Source organism: Agelaius tricolor, unplaced genomic scaffold (genome assembly GCF_023055355.1).
Source record: "Agelaius tricolor isolate 1412-34295 unplaced genomic scaffold, bAgeTri1.0.p SCAF_7, whole genome shotgun sequence".
NCBI classification, from domain to species: Eukaryota; Metazoa; Chordata; class Aves; order Passeriformes; family Icteridae; genus Agelaius; species Agelaius tricolor.
In genome coordinates this window covers 732,946-751,564 of record NW_027269267.1, presented here as the reverse complement: position 1 = coordinate 751,564, position 18,619 = coordinate 732,946, and the positions used below count along the sequence as shown (strand labels likewise).

Below are 18,619 nucleotides of genomic sequence, written 5' to 3'. Positions count from 1 at the left end.
CTGTCCCTGGCTGAGTTCTGTGATTCCTTTTTGTGAGCTTTGTTCCCAGCCCAGCCTCAGTGTGGGTGCTCGGAGCAGAGCTGGTGCTGACCTGGCAATTCCTGCATGAGTCAGGAGTTCCTGGAGCTCCCTTGGCAGCAGCCTGTGCAATCCCAAGGGATGGGATCTGTTCTGCCAGGGAGCACCTGATGGAGCTTCTGACAGCTGCTGGCCTGGGCTGTTCCTGGAAAGGCTGGGACAGTGGCACCTCAGCCCTGCCAGGGCCCTCCAACCAGGCACTTACAAAAAAACCACATTTTTTATTGGTTTTCAAACAATTTGTAGCAAACCCAGGGGGAAAAAAAAAGTCAAATACTCCCTTTTTTTTTTTTAGTACAGAAGAGGTTCACTTATTCTTTGTGCTTTATTGGACACTCCAGACCCCACAGGGGGTGATGGGGGGGTTAACTTGGGCTCTTCTGCTTTAAGGCACTAAAACCAGAACTCTCAGTCAACTTCTGCTGGTGCTCAGCAAGAGGTTTTAGTGTCTGACAGGGACTGATAATGTTGGAAAAAGAGTAAAATTCCTCTCAGGTCCTTTGTGGTGTGCAGGGCCCTGGCCTGGCTGCAGCAGCAGATTAAAGCTTCAGGAGGGTGGGAGCAGGCAGATAAGAACAGACCTCACTGGGAGGGGCTCTTGGCACAGCTGCACCTCAGGAAAGTACCCACAAACTCCTCTTTAGTTTGTCCTGCACTTAAAATGATTCAGGAAAGCAGACTGGGGTGGGGATGATGGGAATGTTATTGCCAACAGAAACCAAGCAGTGTGAATGGAATTCACCTTGCAGCTTTCCACTCCCTGAAAATTCCCAGGTCACCCCACATCAATAAAGTGCAGTTATTCCTCCAAGCTGGGGTGGGAATTCACCCCTTTCAATCACTTGGCTTCAGGCAATTTAGTGTTCCTGCCCTTCCCCTTCCCCTTCCCAGTGCTTCTGGCACGGTGAGGAGCTGGGCAGAGGCCCTGGAGCATCAGGGTCTGGGTTCAGGATGGTCCAGTGATCCCAGGGATGGTCCTGTGATCCCAGGGATGGTCCAGTGATCCCAGGGATGGTCCTGTGATCCCAGGGATGGTCCAGTGATCCCAGGGATTGTCCAGTGATCCCAGAGATTGTCCTGTGATCCCAGGGATTGTCCAGTGATCCCAGGGATGGTCCTGTAATCTCAGGGAGGTCGTGTAATCCCAGGGATGGTCCTGTAATCCCAGGGGATGGTCCTGTGATTTCAGAGATGGTCCTGTGATCCCAGGGGTTCCTGTTCAGGATTCTCCTGTGATCCCAGAGATTGTCCTGTAATCCCAAGGGATTTTCCTGTGATCCCAGGGGTTCCTGTTCAGGATTCTCCAGTGATCCCAGGCTCTGTTCCTCTGTTCAGGACTGTCCTGGCAGCAGCCTCTGGGCAGTCCAGGGCAGGTGACACTCACAGGGGTGGCCCTGCAGTGGCTGCCCTGTCCCTGCAGGTGTTGGGTGAAGGATCCTCACCCTCCTGGCCGGGTCCCTCTCCAAGCACAAGGGCCTGGGGCTCCTCCTCAGCAGGACTGAGCTCCTCCAGGTCAGCCAGGCCAGGGTCCCTCAGGAACTGGGAAAAACCACAGAGCACCAGGTTAGGTCCTGTTAGAAACCCCAGAGCCACCAAACTGCTCCAGCCCAGAACCCATGGGGGATTAAATCCATGGGATCCATTAAATGCTACCTGCATATCCCATCCTGGGCTTCCTTACAACAAACAAGGAAAATGTTCAAACACCCCCCCTTATTTCTGTGGGCAAAAGAAATCAATTATCCCTCCAAAATTATCCCTTGAGGTGAGTTAGAGCAGCTGCAGTTCCTCACTGGCTGTTTGGGGTTTTTTTTAATAGATTTTGGCCAATCTTTCCATGCAGCTGGAATCCCTCTGAGTCAGGAGCAAGCCCCTGGCAGTGGGGGATGCTCACTGCAGGAATGCAGCACCTGCAGCAAGGGCACCCCAGCTCTGCCCTGTCCTGCCCAGAGCCAGCCCAGGCAGCTGCAGCTTCTCCTGGAGCCCTCCAAAACCAACCCAGCAGCTCCCCAGGGACAAACCAAACAAAGGCTGGTGACCACAGCAGGCAGCCCGAGAAAAATGGCACAAAATAAATCAGGTTTGATCAGGCTCCACTTTCCCTGCAGCCACCACAAGGCCAATGAGCTCCTTTCCCCTCTGTCCTGCCCCAGCCCAGGCTGATCCCATTCATTAATCCACATTTTAAACACTCTAGAAATGCACATTTTAAACACTCTGCCAGCTCCCTTCTTCTCCCCTCTGTCCTGCCCCATCCCAGGCTGATCCCTTCTATTAATCCACATTTTAAACACTCTAGAAATGCACATTTTAAACACTCTGCCAGCTCCCTTCTTCTCCCCTCTGTCCTGCCCCATCCCAGGCTGATCCCTTCTATTAATTCACATTTTAAATCCTCTGCCAGGCCCTGCTGTGCAGGGGATCCACTATTGCTGCTCATTAATCTGGGAAATTCAGATTGAGAAATTCAGAACACAGGAGGAGCCTCAGTCCTGGCAGGTGCTTTGCATGACAGGCTGCACTGCTTAATACCCTGCACAATTCTTTTTTATTATTATTTTAATACCCAGCACAACTTTTTCATTATTAAGACCCTGTACAGTTATTTTAAAAATTATTTTCAAACTCAGAACAATTATTTTAAAACTATTTTAATACTCTATATAATGAGCTTCTTACTTACTTTTCTTCCTTATTTTATTATCCTCTAAAAAGATTATTATTATTATTATTATTATTATTATTATTATCATCATCATCATCATTATTCCCTGTACAAGGATTATTTTATTATTATTAATACCCTGTACAAGGATTTTTAAATTATTATTATTTTAATACACTGTACAAGGATATTTTACTATTTCAACATACTTACAAGGATTTTTTTTACTGTTCTAATACCCTGCACAATTAATTTTTAATTATTTTAATACCTTGTACAAGTGGTTTTTAATTATTTTAATAGCCTACACAATCTTTTTACTGTTTTAATACCCTGTACAAGGATATTTTATTATTTTAATATAATTATAGAGATTTTTTATTCTTAATACCCTGCTCAATTATTTATTATAGATTTTAATATCTTCTACAAAGAGTTTTTAATTATTTTAATACCCTACACAATCTTATTACTGTTTTACTACTACAACTTTTACAAGGATTATTTTTCTATTTTAATACTCTGCACGAGGAATTCTTTTTACTATTTTAATACCCTGTACAAGTGTATTTTACTATTTTAATAAAATTACAAAGATTTTTTTTAAACTATTTTAATCATTGTACAAGGATTTTTTTCATTCTTTTCATACCCTGCACAAGGATTTTTTTACTATTTTAATATAATTACAGGGAATTTTTTTACACTATTTTAATCATTGTACAAGGATTTTTTTTCATTATTTTCCTACCCTGCACAAGGATTTTTTACTACTTTAATATAATTACACGGATTTTTTTTACACTATTTTAATCATTGTACAAGGATTTTTTTTTTCATTCTTTTCCTACCCTGCACAAGGATTTTTTTACTATTTTAATATAATTACAGGTATATTTTTTACACTATTTTAATCATTGTACAAGGATTTTTTTTCATTATTTTCATACCCTGCACAAGGATTTTTTTACTATTTTAATATAATTACAGGGAATTTTTTTACACTATTTTAATCATTGTACAAGGATTTTTTTTCATTATTTTCCTACCCTGCACAAGGATTTTTTTGCTATTTTAACACACTGCACATGGATTTTTTCCCCTAAATGAGATGCCCTTCCCTGGACAAGTGACCCCTATGAAATGCCAGCTGGGGCAGCACGAGGACAGAAATTATTCACTCTGGGTTCCTTCAGCCCATGGCTACAAAAAGCTGGGAATTCTCTTCCAGAACCACAGGAGCTCTGGCAGACACAAAATATTCACCTCCACGAGCTGCACACAAATAAAACCTTTAAAAACCAGAATTTTATGCTGAATAAGAACTTTTACATCAAAGCTCTGCTTGAGGGCAGCTTCTTGTGCAAGGGAAAAAGAGGAAGAGCAGCACTGGAACCATTGTGGTTTAGCCCAGAATTGTCTGAGCTACCAGGGGGAGCTTTTCCTCTGAGTCCTGCTAAAAACAAAAGAGGAATTGCCCAGGAACAGCCCCTGCAGATCATCCTGAGGTGTCACAATAACCACAAAAATAAAAATATTTCAATAGCCTGGGCTGGCCTGTGCAGAGCTGCTGCAGCTCTTGTGACACAAAACCTCTGAGCCCCAGCCTGGGGCTGACAAGGACTGACAGAAAGAGTGGCAAAGAAATAAAAACAGTGGCAAAAAATGGTGACAAAGAAATAAAAACAGTGGCAAAAAATGGCGACAAATAAAAATAGTGGCAAAAAAATGGTGACAAAGAAATAAAAACAGTGGCAAAAAATAGTGCCAAAGAAATAAAAACAGTGGCAAAAAATGGTGACAAAGAAATAAAAATAGTGGCAAAAACATGGTGACAAAGAAAGAGAAGCAGGAGCAGCCAGGCTGGGTTTGCTAGGAAAGCAACAGACTGATAGAAAGAGTGACAAAGAAATAAAAATAGTGACAAAAAATAATGACAAAGAAATAAAAATAGTGGCAAAAAAATTGGTGACAAAGAAAGAGGAGCAGGAGCAGCCAGGCTGGGTTTGCTAGGAAAGCAACAGACTGATAGAAAGAGTGACAAAGAAATAAAAGTAGTGGCAAAAAATAGTGATAGAGAACTAAAAGAAGTGGCAAAAAATGGTGACAAAGAAATAAAAATAGTGGCAAAAAAATAGTGACAAAGAGAGAGGAGCAGGAACCAGAAGCGATCAGGATGGGATTGCCAGAAAACCAATAGACTGATAGAAAGAGTGACAAAGAAATAAAAATAGTGGCAAAAAATGATGACAAAGAAATAAAAACAGTGGCAAAAAATGGTGACAAAGAAAGAGGAGCAGGAAGCAGGAGCAGCCAGTCCAGGTTTGCCAGGAAAGCCCAGCCAGGCACAGGAAGGAGCCCTGAGCTCAGCAAAACAGGAAAGGAGTGGGAGATGACAAAAAGCACATTTTGAGCCATCATTGCTCATCTCTATTTCTTTTCACTGCTTTGGGGGATGCTCCCCCCTGTTCCTCTCCTACAGGAGAAACCCCACAGGCCCCACGTACCTCCTTGAAGTGGGATGGGATTTCCAGAGGGGGCTGAGCCCAGTGTTTGAATTTGTGCTGGTGTTTCCACAGGAACAGCAAAGCAGCTGCCACCAGCTGGGCAAGCACCAAGGCCAGGACAAACAGGGGGATGATGTAACCAGCTCGGGTTGCCTCTGGAAAAGAAGGACAAAAATCCAAATACATGTGGCAGGTTCACATTTATGGAATCATGGAATGCTTTGGGTTGGGAGGGACCCTAAATCCCACCCCTGCCATGGCAGGGACACCTCCCACTGTCCCCAGTGCCCAGCCTGGCCTTGGGCACTGCCAGGGATGCAGGGGCAGCCCCAGCTGCTCTGGGCACCCTGTGCCAGGGCCTGCCCACCCTGCCAGGGAACAATTCCTCATGGCCAAGATCCCACCCAGCCCTGCCCTCTGGCACTGGCAGCCATTCCCTGGGTGCTGTCCCTGCAGGCCTTGTCCCCAGTCCCTCTGCAGCTCTCCTGGAGCCCCTGCAGGCCCTGCCAGGGGCTCTCAGCTCTCCCTGGAGCTGCTCCTCTCCAGGTGAGCACCCCCAGCTCTCCCAGCCTGGCTCCAGCCCTGGGATCAACTCCTTTATCCCATTTTCCAGCAGGATTAGGAAGGAAAAGGAGAAGGCACCACACTCCCTCCATCCCTGGCTGAAATCTCCTGATTCTTTTGCCACTGATGCCAAGAGTGAAGTCCCCTGGTGCTCCCAGCACTGCTGACACACTGGGAGTGACAGGGACAGTCCAGGTGATGCAGGACCTGTGTCCCACCCCCTCCCACCCCACACAAACCCCACTGCCAGTCCCTACCACTGAGGGCAGTTCTGTGGCACTGTGGGGCACTTGGCTCCCCTTCCAGCAGGTGACCTGAGTAAATCCTCAGCTGCACTTGAACACTGAAGCAATAAAGTGTTGACTCCTTTAGATTTCCAATTTGGAATAGTGTCTTGCTTTCACTTAGCTTCTGCTGGAAAGACACACACACAACAGAAAAGGTGTTGCTGTGAAAACCAGACCAGTTTGCAACACAAATATCCCTCCCCCATTTCAATTTCTCATTCAAGAAGCCCAGCTTTTATTTTTCCTCGCTCAGCTTTCCCAAACAACAGAAGCAGTGGAATATTTCAGTATTTCTGGGAATTTTGATGCAGTTTCTGCAGCAGCTCAGGCAGGGAGCAAAACACAGAGAAATGGAGGGCAAAAGGAAACCACAGTGACTCCTTTCCTGGCTGTCAGCTGAAGGTGTTCTGTGTGTGAGAAAAACACACGGTGCTGCACGGCAGGAAGGAAGTGGAGATGATTTAACAGGGACTTTGAGGCAGAAGCAGGTTGTAAATAAATGTTTTTGCTTCTTTTTTTTAGATGTTTGGCTTCAGATTGACGTCCTTTGGAAGCTTCCTCTTTTTTAAATTTTTTTTCTTTTTTTTAAAAGCCTGACTTCAACAGCTCCCCTGCACCTCTGGCCTGTCCAAACACAATTCCCAGGCAGGAGCAAGAGCAGCACTTGGTGATCCCAAAGCTGTGGGGCTCAGGATGAACAGGGATGATCCCAGCTCACCCCAGCTCATCCCAGCCTGCTCCTGCAGCTCCCAGCACAGCAGAGCAGGAGGGGCTTCCCGAGTTTCCCCAAGTGCTGAGGGAACTGTGGAGTGCAAAGTCACCTCTGGCAGCAGCTCTGTCCCTGGATGTGCAGGGGGTTGCACCTCTTTCCAAGCAGAGGGAGGAAGTTCCCAAGTTTGGAAGTGCAGCAATCCTTGTGCCAAGGCCAGAACCCTTTACCCACAGTCCCTGTGGTGACCCTCACTGAGGGTCACACAGAACACTCTGAGTTTCTGTCCCCACTGCTGTCCTGCCAAGGGACACTGACTCCAGCCCTCAGCCCCCAGGCACCAAGAAGGGATGTGAGAGAATTCTTACCTTTTCTGTGGCACTGGTGGTGTTCTCCCAGTAGGACACGAGGTACTGGAGGATGTCCCCAGGCTCGGGGGGGAAGGGGGGGCTGACACTGATGAGCAGAGAGCCAGGGCTGGCACTGACATTGTTCACCCTGGGGGGGCCCAGCGTGGCTGAAAACAAACAGAGAGAGCAGGGAAACCCTGGGCTGCACAGCTGCCTCCAGCCCCACAGAACCCCCAAATCCCTGGGGCTGGCCCAGCCCTGCCAGCCCATGCAGTGCCAGCTGTGCCCCATGGGCACCTTGTCCCCAGCCCAGAGCACTCAGTGCCACCTGCAGGGGACACCTGCAGGGCTGGGCACTGCAAAGCTCCCTGGGCAGCCCCTGCCAAGGCCTGAGCTCCCTTGCCATGGGCAAATTGCTGCTGCTGTCCAAGCTGAGCCTGCCCTGGCCCAGCCTGAGGCCGTTCCCTCTGCTCCTGTCCCTGTGCCCTGGGAGCAGAGCCCGACCCCCCCGGCTGTGCCCTCCTGGCAGGGACTTGTGCAGAGCCACAAGGGCCCCTGAGCCTCCTTTGCTCCAGCCCCAGCCCCTGCCCAGCTCCCTCAGGGATTCTGCAGCCCCTGCCCAGCTCCCTCAGGGATTCTGCAGCCCCTGCCCAGCTCCCTCAGGGATTCTCCAGCCCCTGCCCAGCTCCATTCCCTGCCTGGACACTCTCAGCAAACATCCCAAATATCGACAGCTCAGGAAAGGGCAACATTTCCTCATCTACTTTATGCATTTACAATATTTGCTTAACTTTTCACTAAATATTAACCAATAGCTGATGCTCTGAAGTGTCTCAGTTTATCTGCAGTTACTGGCCATAAAATCATTATCTTTTCTCTTTGATCAGCCTGCCACACCTCCCATGCTCCCCAAAACCCCACCACTGTTTGGGCCCTAGAGGGAGAGAGGAATAATGAGTGTTCCCCTCCTTGCTTGGATGTCTCCATGTGTCCATCAGGATAAGCATGGTGACCTCCAGTGCTCCAGGGTGTAAATCATGAAAATACCAATAGAGTGCTGTCAGAAGTTCTCATTAACAGCCAAAATCATTCCTTGCATGCGCCAGCTCCTCACTATGTCTCAAATCCAGTGACTATGATCCTCCACTGAAGGAGGAGCCATGGATTTGTTTTTTGGGAACTGATCTCCAGGGCAGTGACACAAGAATGACCCCAGAATGTTCCTCCTCTCCCCCAGGCCTCTGCTTTGTCCCATGCTCCCATCAGCTCAGTGCTGTCCCAGCCTCTGAGGATCCCAGTCCTGCACCATAGCCTGGGGATTGGGACAGGATTGGGATCCAGGCTGGACACTGGGGCTGGAGCAGCCTGGGACAGTGGGAGGTGTCCCTGCCATGGCAGGGGTGGCACTGGATGGGCTCTGAGCTCCCTCCAGCCCAACCCAGTCTGGGATTTAAAGTGTGGCCTTGACACTTCTACACTGTAGTGTAAACAATTTATATTTCTCTGAACAATTTCTATTTCTCTGAACCATTTCTGTTTATCTGAACCACTTCTACTTCTCAGGACAAATTATATTCATCACGACAATTTATATTTATCAGTATACTTTAGACAATTTATATTTATCAGGACACTTTTTGTTTATCAGAAAAGGGATCTGTCCAGCAGAAAGAGGTGGTTTAGCCTCAGAGAGTTTGTGGTGTGTGTGTGGGCAGAGCTGAGCAGGGAAATGAGAACGTGGAAAATCCTCCAGCAAAAGAACACTGGGGCTCTCTGAAGGTCCAACCACCCAGAGCTCAGGGGTTTCTCTGGTGACACCTGAGGGAGCAGAGCAGAACCAAACCCTGGGGAGGCCTCAGAGTCTTTGTGGGCAATAACATCTCAATCCCCTTGATACCTTGGGTTTTAGGTTTCTCTGTTCTGTTTTGGTGTCCAGCTTTATATTAAATTATATTAAATTATATTAAGCTTTGTATTATCCTTTTCACTAGGATCTTTTCACAGGGTGGGGAAGACAGAACTACCCCATTCTAGCTGGAGACTCAAGGACAATCTCTTCAAACTGCAGGCCCAAAGCACAAACAATGTGAAAAGAGGAGGGCAGGCAAGCGAGCAAGGAGGATGAAACTTCATCATTTGAAGCTATTAATTAGACAGTTAACTCCTGCATGCAAATGGACTAAAACTTATTAAAATGTGAGATCTCCTGACCAAGCTCTCTTTGCTTACATCTTGGAGCCACCTGGGCAGGACTGTGGCTGTGGTCCTGCCCTGCATCCCTGGCAGTGCCCAAGGCCAGGCTGGGCACTGGGGACAGTGGGAGGTGTCCCTGCCATGGCAGGGGTGGCTCTGGGTGGGATTTAAGCTCCCTCCAGCCCAGTCTGGGATGCCATGACCGCACACTGATTATTTTGCATTTAGAAATGAGTCATTCCCCCTGCCAGCCCCAAAACCACTCAAAAGGCCCTTCAATAAATATCCCCTTTATTCCTCTGAACTCATCTGGCCTCTGTCCCAGTTCCTTAGGGCACCCCTGTCCCAGCAGAGCCTGGGAAACCCAGAGAGGCAGCACAGGGAGGGGCACCCCTGTCCCAGCAGAGCCCAGAGAGGCAGTAAGCTGTTCCCAGAGAGCCCCTGGAGCATGGCTGCTCCCCAGCACTCACTGTTGGTCTCTGTCCCAGCTCCTTTGAGCACCACCCCTGTCCCAGCAGAGCCCAGAAAGCCCAAGGAGGCAGCCCAGCTGTTCCCAGAGCCCCTGGAGCAAGGCTGCCCCCAGCACTCTCTGTTCTCTCTGTCCCAGCTGTCCCCAGAGCCCCTGGAGCAAGGCTGCCCCCAGCACTCTCTGTTCTCTCTGTCCCAGCTGTCCCCAGAGAGCCCCTGAGCAGGGCTGCCCCCAGCACTCACTGTTCCTCTCTGCCACGAAGGCAGGGCAGTGTGCCCAGGCCGATGCCAGCGTGCCCAGCTCCGCGCGCACCCGCAGCAGGATCGTCCAGCGCCGCCGCTGCAGCTCGGGGGGGAACCTGCACTGGGGCTGGGGGCTCTTGGCACAGCCCAGATCGCTCCAGTTCCTGTAGGACCATCTGCAGAGCACAGCAAACACCATCCCTCAGGCTGAGGGCGGGATGGGAGCAGAGGGGTGGGTGTTCTACACCAGTGTGGGGTCTGGCACTGGGGAAGGGGGTTTACAGCACCTCTGTGAGCCAGAGAGGTTGGTAAGAGGATCCATGGTAAGAGGATCCATGGTAAGAGGATCCATGTTTACCCCTGAAAGAGTTTTCACAGAACTCACAGAATCCCAGAGTGACCAGGTTGGGAGAGACCTTCAAGGCCATGGAGTCCAGCCCAGCCCCAACCCCTCAACTGAACCCTGGCACCCAGTGCCACATCCAGGCTTTGTTAAACACACCCAGGCATGGGGACTCCACCACCTCCCCGGGCAGCCATTCCAGAACTTTCTCACCCTTGCTGGAAAAACCTTTTCCCTGCTCTCCAGCCTGGATTTCCCTTGGTGCAGCTTGAGGCTGTGTGCTCTGGTTGTGTCAGTGCTGCTGGAGAAAGAGCCCAGGGCCAGCTGAGCACAGGCCCCTTTCAGGAGCTGTGCAGAGTGAGGAGGGCAGCCCTGAGTCTCCTTTGCTCCAGGCTGAGCACCCCCAGCTCCCTCAGGGCTTCCTCACTCACAGGGTTTGTGTTCCCAGCCCCTCTCCAGCCTCCTTGGCCCCTCTGCATGTGCTCAGGGTCCCAAGGTCATTGACACAGAAACCAAGAATGAAAGAAGGATAAACAAGAGAAATCTGCACCTGCCCGTTCCAAAGAGCACTTTGTTTGTCTCTCCTGACCAATGAGTAAAATGTAAACTTCTGAGCTTTGTAAGAATGTGTAACAATCATGCATGCCAGAATAAAAACAGCTTGAAGCCTTCTGAAAATGGAGTGTGTTGCTTTGTTGCTTTGTCTCCATCTCAACTACCACATATCACTGTCTGTTGAAACCAGGTGGGGCAGTGTTCTTTATCTCATCCATGATTTTTATCAATGCCAGGCAAAGATTTTAAGGGGATTTATCTGCCTTTGAAAAAGGGATATTTTGACTGGGCATGGCAAAAATCAGAGGATTTGCAAATTGCATTACTGAACTTCTCAGGTGTTTGTTCTATTCACTTTCCAGGCTGTAGCAAGCAAAACTGAGCTTCAGAGGAAAGCCCATGTTAAGTGCAGTGCCTTTAAATGCTGTAACAGCATTTACTGATGGCTCTGGGAAAACACACAAATCTGAACTACCATGGCATGACCAGACAACTCAAACATGGGAATCAGACATTCAAACAGCCAAAGGTTCACCTCCAATTGTTGAATTAACAGCAGAAGTTACAGATATCCCTGATAATTCCAGGGGGATATCCTCTGATAAAGGGCCAGCTGTTAAAACCAGGGGGGCAGTTTTCCTTATCTCTTCCACAACCCATCCCTCATAACTCTGGGGAAATATCTTCTGTTCATGGGCCATTAATTATCAAATACCCTCTGTCCATGGCCACTGAGTGTCCCTGCAGGGCTGATCCAATCCCACCATCCCATGGGGAGATGCTGCATTGCCCAGGGGAGGAGCCAAGCATTCCTACCTGGATCCAATCTGAGGTGCTGGGACAGCCCAGCAGCCTTTGCCCAGTGCATTGCCAGAGGAGCAGCTTCTGCTGCCCTGCATGGCCAGAGGGAGCCCAGGCCCATCTGCAGCAGCCCTGGAGCTGCAGAGGAAAACTCCCCCCTTGTGCAGGATCCCTGCTCCAGCAGAGCCACAGCTGGCACTGCAGGAGGGCTGAGCCCCCATGGGATGGGGCTGTGCCATCCCCTGACACACAGGGGACAGGGACTGCTCTCACTCTGGCAGTGGTGTTTTGTGTTACTGCATTTTTATTTTATTTTTCCTAGTAAAGAACCGTTGTTCCTATTCCCATATCTCTGCCTGAGAGCTCCTTAATTTCAAAATTATAATAATTTGGAAGGAGGGGGTTTGCATTTCCCATTTCAGGGGAGGCTCCTGCCTTCCTTACAGGCACCTGGCTTTTCAAACCAAGGTAATAAACCAAGAGCAGGCAGTGCAGCCACCTGGAACACCACACCCCCTCCCAGCCACTTCTGGTGAGACAAGAATGTGTTACACAGCTCTGGCTTCACATGGGTTAAACTAACCCCAGGGCCCACCCAGCTCCTCAATATGGGGAAAATTAAATTGCCCAGAGAGAATCAGGAAAGGCCAAAATTCTGTGCAACATTTCTGGGTGTCCTCAGGGCTGCAATCTCTCCTCAGCTCAGAGGACACCTCATGGGCCAAGGGCCTGTCATTCACCAAGAGCTGCTCTTGGAGATACATAAAAACATCTGTGATAAAAAACACCCTCTCATTCTGTGCTTATTCATTTTCAGGGTTTCTGGGCTTTTTAAAACCAGCTGTTATCCTGGATTAGAACAAAATGAGTTGGTTTTATTTACTGTTTACTCACGTTCTGTACTGGGCTGTGTATAACACTGTGCCATTCTCCACTGGAACAGGAGACCACCTCAGCAAACTCTGGAAGTTGTAGGAATAAACCTCCACATTTTTGGGGGCTGGTAAATAGGGAGGAGTTTCTAAAGGAAGAAGAGAAATAAAAAAATTACTGAAACATTCAAGTGCACAGGAGCCAAATTTCAGTCTCCAAATTCCATCACCATGTATTAAATTTTCACTGCTTTGCAGGTAAAACCATTTCCCCTCCTTCTCCTTCTGTTTCCAGGGGCTCTGGCACGTTCAGGTGGGCAGGGCTGGCACAGGGTGCCCAGAGCAGCTGGGGCTGCCCCTGCATCCCTGGCAGTGCCCAAGGCCAGGCTGGGCACTGGGGACACTGGGAGGTGTCCCTGCCATGGCAGGGGTGGAGCTGGGTGGGCTCTGAGGTCCCTCCCAGCCCAAACCAGTGTGGAGTTCTGTGTATCCATGAATTCCTACTCCCTGTTTTGTATTCATTCCATAAAGAACATAAAGCTGAAACCGAGCCCAGCACAAAACCACCAACCCCACCCAGTCCCCCATGAAGCCATAAATGAGGGTCCCAGAATCCCAGAATCACCTGGAGCCCTTTGGGATCTCCCAGTGCCACCCCAGCCCCACCAGCATCACCCCAATCCCTGTCCCCAAGGCCACATCCAGACTGCTCTGGGACAATTCCAGTGACTCCAAACCTCCCTGGGCAGCTCAGCCCAAGGCCTGACCACTCTGAGAGGAAAAAATTGTTTCTAATTTCTGATCTGAACCTCTCCTGGTGCCATTTGAGGCCATTTCCTCTCCTCCTTTCCCTTGGGACACGGCAGCAGAGCCTGACCCCCCTCACTGCCCCTCCTGTCAGGGACTTGTGCAGAGCAATGGGGTCCCCCCTGAGCCCCTTTCTGCTCCTCACAGGAACATCCTTTATTTTTCTGGAAGGTTTTCCTGTCCCTCCTCTGCCCACTGGTGATCACAGCAGCTGCTCTGTTGTACCTGCAGCTCACCTTTGCCTCCCTGCACAACCCAGATGGGCACCCTGTGCCAGGCCCTGCCCACCCTGCCAGGGAACAATTCCTCATGGCCAAGATCCCACCCAGCCCTGCCCTCTGGCACTGGCAGCCATTCCCTGGGTGCTGTCCCTGCAGGCCTTGTCCCCAGTCCCTCTGCAGCTCTCCTGGAGCCCCTGCAGGCCCTGCCAGGGGCTCTGAGCTCTCCCTGGAGCCTTCTCCTCTCTTTTTCCCCCCATCTTCCTCCTGCTGACCCTGAGGTCATTCCAGTGAAATCTTCCAGGAGCCAGCTGGAAAAAAGCAAACCCTTCAGGGAGACGTGGTGGCCCTGAGGAACCTCTGGTTGTGCCAGCTTTGGAAGTGATCTCACCAGGCAGGAAATGGCAGGAGCTCTGTGGTGGGGAGGGCCCCAAACCCAGATGTGAAAAATGCCTGGTTTATGATTGGCTTTTGGCAAATACTAAAATGAATATTATTCATGTTATGTTAGAAAGTTATGCTGCGTTAATTCTCTTAAATAGTGTGTTAAATATAGTTTTAGGTTATAACAGAGTGTTAAAATAGAAACTATGCTATGTAAGATACTTTTTTAAAGAAAGGACTCACACTGAGATAACAGCCACAGGACACCTGAATCTTTCAGAGAAAGAGAATTTATTGCTCCATTATCAGGAGAAATGAACTTCTTCCTGCCTCACTCAGCCATGATGACACCGTCAGGGTTCAGAGGAAGCAGCTGACACTGCCCAGCCAGAATCCTGTGTTTGAATGGAATTTATGCATCATGTGTGAGGTGTATGAATATGCAACAGGCTGTTGCTTTTTAGGGTTAATCCTCTGTTAACGTGGGGCCTTTTTTTGGCTTATGCTGCCCAGAAAAGGTACCTGGACTGTCTGTAACTCTTTGTTTTTATTGTCTCATATTGTCCTAATCCAAATTGTCCAAATTATTATTACTCTAACTTTTATTACTATTTTTACAACCATTTTAATATCATTAAACTTTTAAAAATTTTAAAAATAAGGCACTGCAGCAGCCACCCTCAGCCTCCAGCTCCTGCTCAGGAGGGAAGAGGGAAGAGCTGTGGGACACGAAAGGTCAGACTGAGAGCCCAGGACGAGGAGGAGGAAGCTGCCAAAACATGGCCAAAAAAGGGACAGAGCCAGGCAGGGCCTGGAGGGCAGCCACAGGCCAAGAGGAGGGAAATGGGGGTGGTGGAGAGGAGGAAGGGCTGGGGAGAAGGGAGGGAGCAGCTGGAGCCAGGGAGGAAGAGCAGAACCAAAACCTCTGCGGGACACGGCCCAGGCTCCAGGGTCAGCCCCAGCAGCCCTGGGATCTCTCCTGGGTCCTGCAGGGGAAAAGGTTTTCCTTCTGCAGCCCACGTGCTTTTCTGGAGTGACTCCCTCCACCATCAGAGTCACAGGACGAGGCAATGGTGGGGGTTGGAAGGGACTTTACAGATCACCCAGTGCTTCCCCCATCCAGCCTGGCCTGACAAAGAACTGTGACTAAATACCCCCCACCACAGCAGGTAGTTTTTAACTCTGAAGAACAGAGTCTCCTAAGACACAGTCTGTTAATTTTTACACCAACGAGATCAGAAGATCGAGCTTGACTTGAGTCAAATTCCGGCCCAGGCTTCCGTGGAAATGTGGATTCCTGTTAAAAAGTTTGTGGTTTTTTGATTTCTACATCAAGTTGCATTAAACCCTAAGTCCAAAGTACCAAATAGTGAGTTGAGCTCTAGCTTTCCAAGAAAAGCTGTGGCTGCCCCGTTGCTGGAAATGTCCAAGGCCAGCAGGCTGGAGCAAGCTGGGACAGTGGAAGGTAACCCTGCCCCTGGCAGGGGTGGAACAGTGTGACCCTAAACACGGCCAAGCCAGGCTGTGTTTCCCTCAAAGTTTAATCAGCCTGTCAAGAATTTCTCAGCCTCATCTCTCAGCAGCACTCTCAGAACACACACACTGCCTCAGGCCACACGTGCCTGCTGCAGCTTTGCAGACCTGTGGGAGATTCCTCACAGCTTCCCAGTCCATTCACCTCCCAGGTGTGAGGAAGGCCCCCAGGGAGCCGCCTCTGAATTGGTGAGAAATTTTCACGCTCCAGTCCCACGGATCCTTTCTTGCACTCTCGCTGCTGGTCTGGCACGTGGTGAGGTATCTCACACCATCTGTGCCCTCAGAGCTCTGTCACACTCTGTTCTACAGAATCCCAGGGAGCTCTGAGAACCAAACACCACCGGCAGCGACTCCCACCACACCTTAAATCGAGAGCAATGAAGGACAGGGGGAGATGGGATCTTGGCAATGAGGAATTGTTCCCTGGCAGGGTGGGCAGGCCCTGGCACAGGGTGCCCAGAGCAGCTGGGGCTGCCCCTGCATCCCTGGCAGTGCCCAAGGCCAGGCTGGGCACTGGGGCTGGGAGCACCTGGGACAGTGGGAGGTGTCCCTGCCATGGCAGGATGGGATTTAAGCTCCCTCCAGCCCAGTCTGGGATCCCCTGGCTGCACACTGCTTATTTTGCATTCAAAAATGAGTCATTTCCCCTGCCAGCCTCAAAAACATTGCAGAGCTCATCGTAAACGCTGCAGAGATTATCAAAGACACTGCAGAGTTCTCCAAGAACACCCCCGGGCTCATGTGCCCTCTGAGGGCTGCCACGAGGGCACCACGAGGCTGAGGAGCTGCTTCCCCAGCACCCAGGGAAATCTGAATTTCTGTCAGATCCCTCCCTCGCAGAGCAGGGACTGCAACTGCTGAAATCACACGCTCAACTTCCTCCTCATCTCCAGTTTGCATGGCCTAAAATAACAACATGAGCGCTTCAAACACAGCACCCACAGGTCCAAGCACCCTCAAAACCCCAAACTCCCTCAGCCAGGGGAAGAAGACAGAGGTCCCTTCCCACTGGCAGGGGTTTGCACTGGGCTGGTTCTTTCAGAGCAGCAGCCTAAAGAGGCTCAGATTGTTTTTTCCTGCTGTTCAGAGAATTCAAGGTACTTCAAGCCGTGAGTCAGAACTTTCACAGCAGAGTGTGAAGCCACAATCACAGCCAGTGAAAGCAGCCTGGCTCGGGTGACCCCTCCATGTCCCAGCTCCTGCTGCTCCTCAGGCATTCCTGATCCCTTCCCCTGCATCAGCCCCCAACAACCATCCTGCTGCCCTGGCAGAACAGGAATCTGGGCTTTGGGGGATTTTGTGCGGACTTTTCCTGTTCCAGTGCAACAAAGTGGCTTCTCAGGAATAGTGCAAGATTGGTTTCCATGGCAGGGGGCTGGAATGAGACCAGCTACAAGCTCCTTTCTGATCCAATCTATTTTGGGATTCTGGAATTCCCAGAGCTCCCTGGGAAGTCCCTCGGCTGCTGATGGGATGAAACCGAGCAACGCTGACTGCAGGAGGCCCTGCCCTGGTTTGCCTCAGTCCAGCCACTGGGTCTGGAACAACCAGAGAGCCCCAGAGGGCTCACCAGGGCCAGGCTGGTCAGGCAGGCCGTGGGACACGCTGAACTCATGGAAAGCCTGAGTGCCAGAGTGAGCACCACATTCTGTGCACAGCTCCTTCCATCGTGGAGCGGTTTTGGTTGGGAGGAACCTTAAACACTATCCCACCCTACCCCCTCCTACACCTCCCACTGTCCCAGGTGCTCCCAGCCCCAGTGTCCAGCCTGGCCTTGGGCACTGCCAGTGATCCAGGGGTTTAGAATCACAGAATCCCAGACTGATTTGGGTTGGAGGGACCTTAAATCCCACCCAGTGCCACCCCTGCCATGGCAGGGACACCTCCCACTGTCCCCAGTGCCCAGCCTGGCCTTGGGCACTGCCAGGGATGCAGGGGCAGCCCCAGCTGCTCTGGGCACCCTGGGCCAGGGCCTGCCCACCCTGCCAGGGAACAATTCCTCATTGCCAAGATCCCATCCAGCCCTGCCCTCTGGCACTGGCAGCCATTCCCTGGGTGCTGTCCCTGCAGGCCTTGTCCCCAGTCCCTCTGCAGCTCTCCTGGAGCCCCTGCAGGCCCTGCCAGGGGCTCTGAGCTCTCCCTGCAGCTTCTCCTCTCCAGGTGAGCACCCCCAGCTCTCCCAGCCTGGCCCAGAGCAGAGCGGCTCCCCTGGGACACACCTGGAGCTGGGATTACAGAGCTCGAGCCTGCAGAGCCATTTCCACCAAACCTAAACCCAAACTCGCGTCCATTCACACTTTTAAACGGCCTTTAACGGGCGGCGCCACCTCTCAGACGTCTGCCACGCCACGAGCACCGGACGGTGCCACAGCCCCGCACCATCCCCTGCGGCCCGGCCCGGGTCCCACCACAGCGGGGTTTGGGAGCAGCACCCGGGGCTGGGCAGGGCCGACCCGGACCGGGCAGAACCGAGCCTGGGCTGGGCAGGGCGGAATCCGGGCCGGGCACAACCGAACCCGGGCCGGGCAGAACCAATCCCCGGCACGGGCTGAGCCCGGGCCGGCCCCAGCGGCTGCTCTGGGCCCGGAGAGCCGGGGCGGGGGGAAGACACAGGGGACACCGGCACAGGCCCCGCGCGGCGACCGAGACCGCGCCGCGGCCACCCCGAGCCCGCGGGCACCGAACCCCACAAACACCGAACCCGATTTCCCCCGGCCCCGCACCCACCTGCGGCCGAGCCCAGCAGCAGGAGCAGGAGCAGCAGGAGCAGCAACAGGAGCGGGAGGGAGCGGAGCGGAGCCCGGCCCCGCATGGCCCCGCTCGGCCGCGGGTCCCCCCGAGCGCGGCCGGGCTGGGCCGGGCCGGGCCGGGCCGGGCTGGGCTGCGGCGGCCGCACGCTCCGACCCCGCACGGCCGCGGCCACCGCTCCGCCCCTGTCACCGCCCCTGTCACCGCCTCTGCCACCGCCTCTGCCACCGCCACCGTCACCGCCTCTGTCACCGCCCCCGGGGGCTGAGCCCGGCCCGGCCCCGCCCGAGG

At 51.6% G+C, this 18,619-nt stretch overlaps 2 protein-coding genes across 3 annotated transcripts in view; both read right to left on the bottom strand.

Annotated features, from left to right (window-relative positions):
- Positions 1-18,619, bottom strand: part of IFNAR1 (interferon alpha and beta receptor subunit 1) — a 116,061-nt gene that overhangs the window by 66,701 nt on the left and 30,741 nt on the right. The gene's annotated exons all lie outside the window — the stretch shown is intronic.
- IFNGR2 (interferon gamma receptor 2) lies at positions 385-18,544 on the bottom strand. Of its 2 annotated transcripts, none has more exons than XM_071430059.1 (7): positions 18,308-18,544; positions 12,658-12,784; positions 10,065-10,240; positions 7,179-7,327; positions 6,072-6,228; positions 5,251-5,405; positions 385-1,617 (listed from the first exon to the last, which is right to left on the bottom strand). In XM_071430059.1, exons 1-7 carry the CDS (start codon positions 18,390-18,392, stop codon positions 1,459-1,461), a joined length of 1,008 nt encoding a protein of 335 aa, XP_071286160.1. In that variant the 5' UTR covers positions 18,393-18,544; the 3' UTR covers positions 385-1,458. The 2 variants fall into 2 exon arrangements, with proteins under 2 accessions (XP_071286160.1, XP_071286161.1); XM_071430060.1 differs by having other exon boundaries at positions 6,072-6,225.

Bases quoted from the DNA above. Each gene is read 5' to 3' on its own strand.
- IFNGR2 (XM_071430059.1), bottom strand. From the start codon at position 18,392: ATGCGGGGCCGGGCTCCGCTCCGCTCCCTCCCGCTCCTGTTGCTGCTC. The intron at 12,785-18,307 runs GTGGGTGCGGGG...TTCTTCCTTTAG, and splicing joins GCTGCTGGGCTCGGCCGCAG to AAACTCCTCCCTATTTACCA. The intron at 5,406-6,071 runs GTAGGGACTGGC...CTTCTTTTCCAG, and splicing joins CCACAGAACTGCCCTCAGTG to AGGCAACCCGAGCTGGTTAC.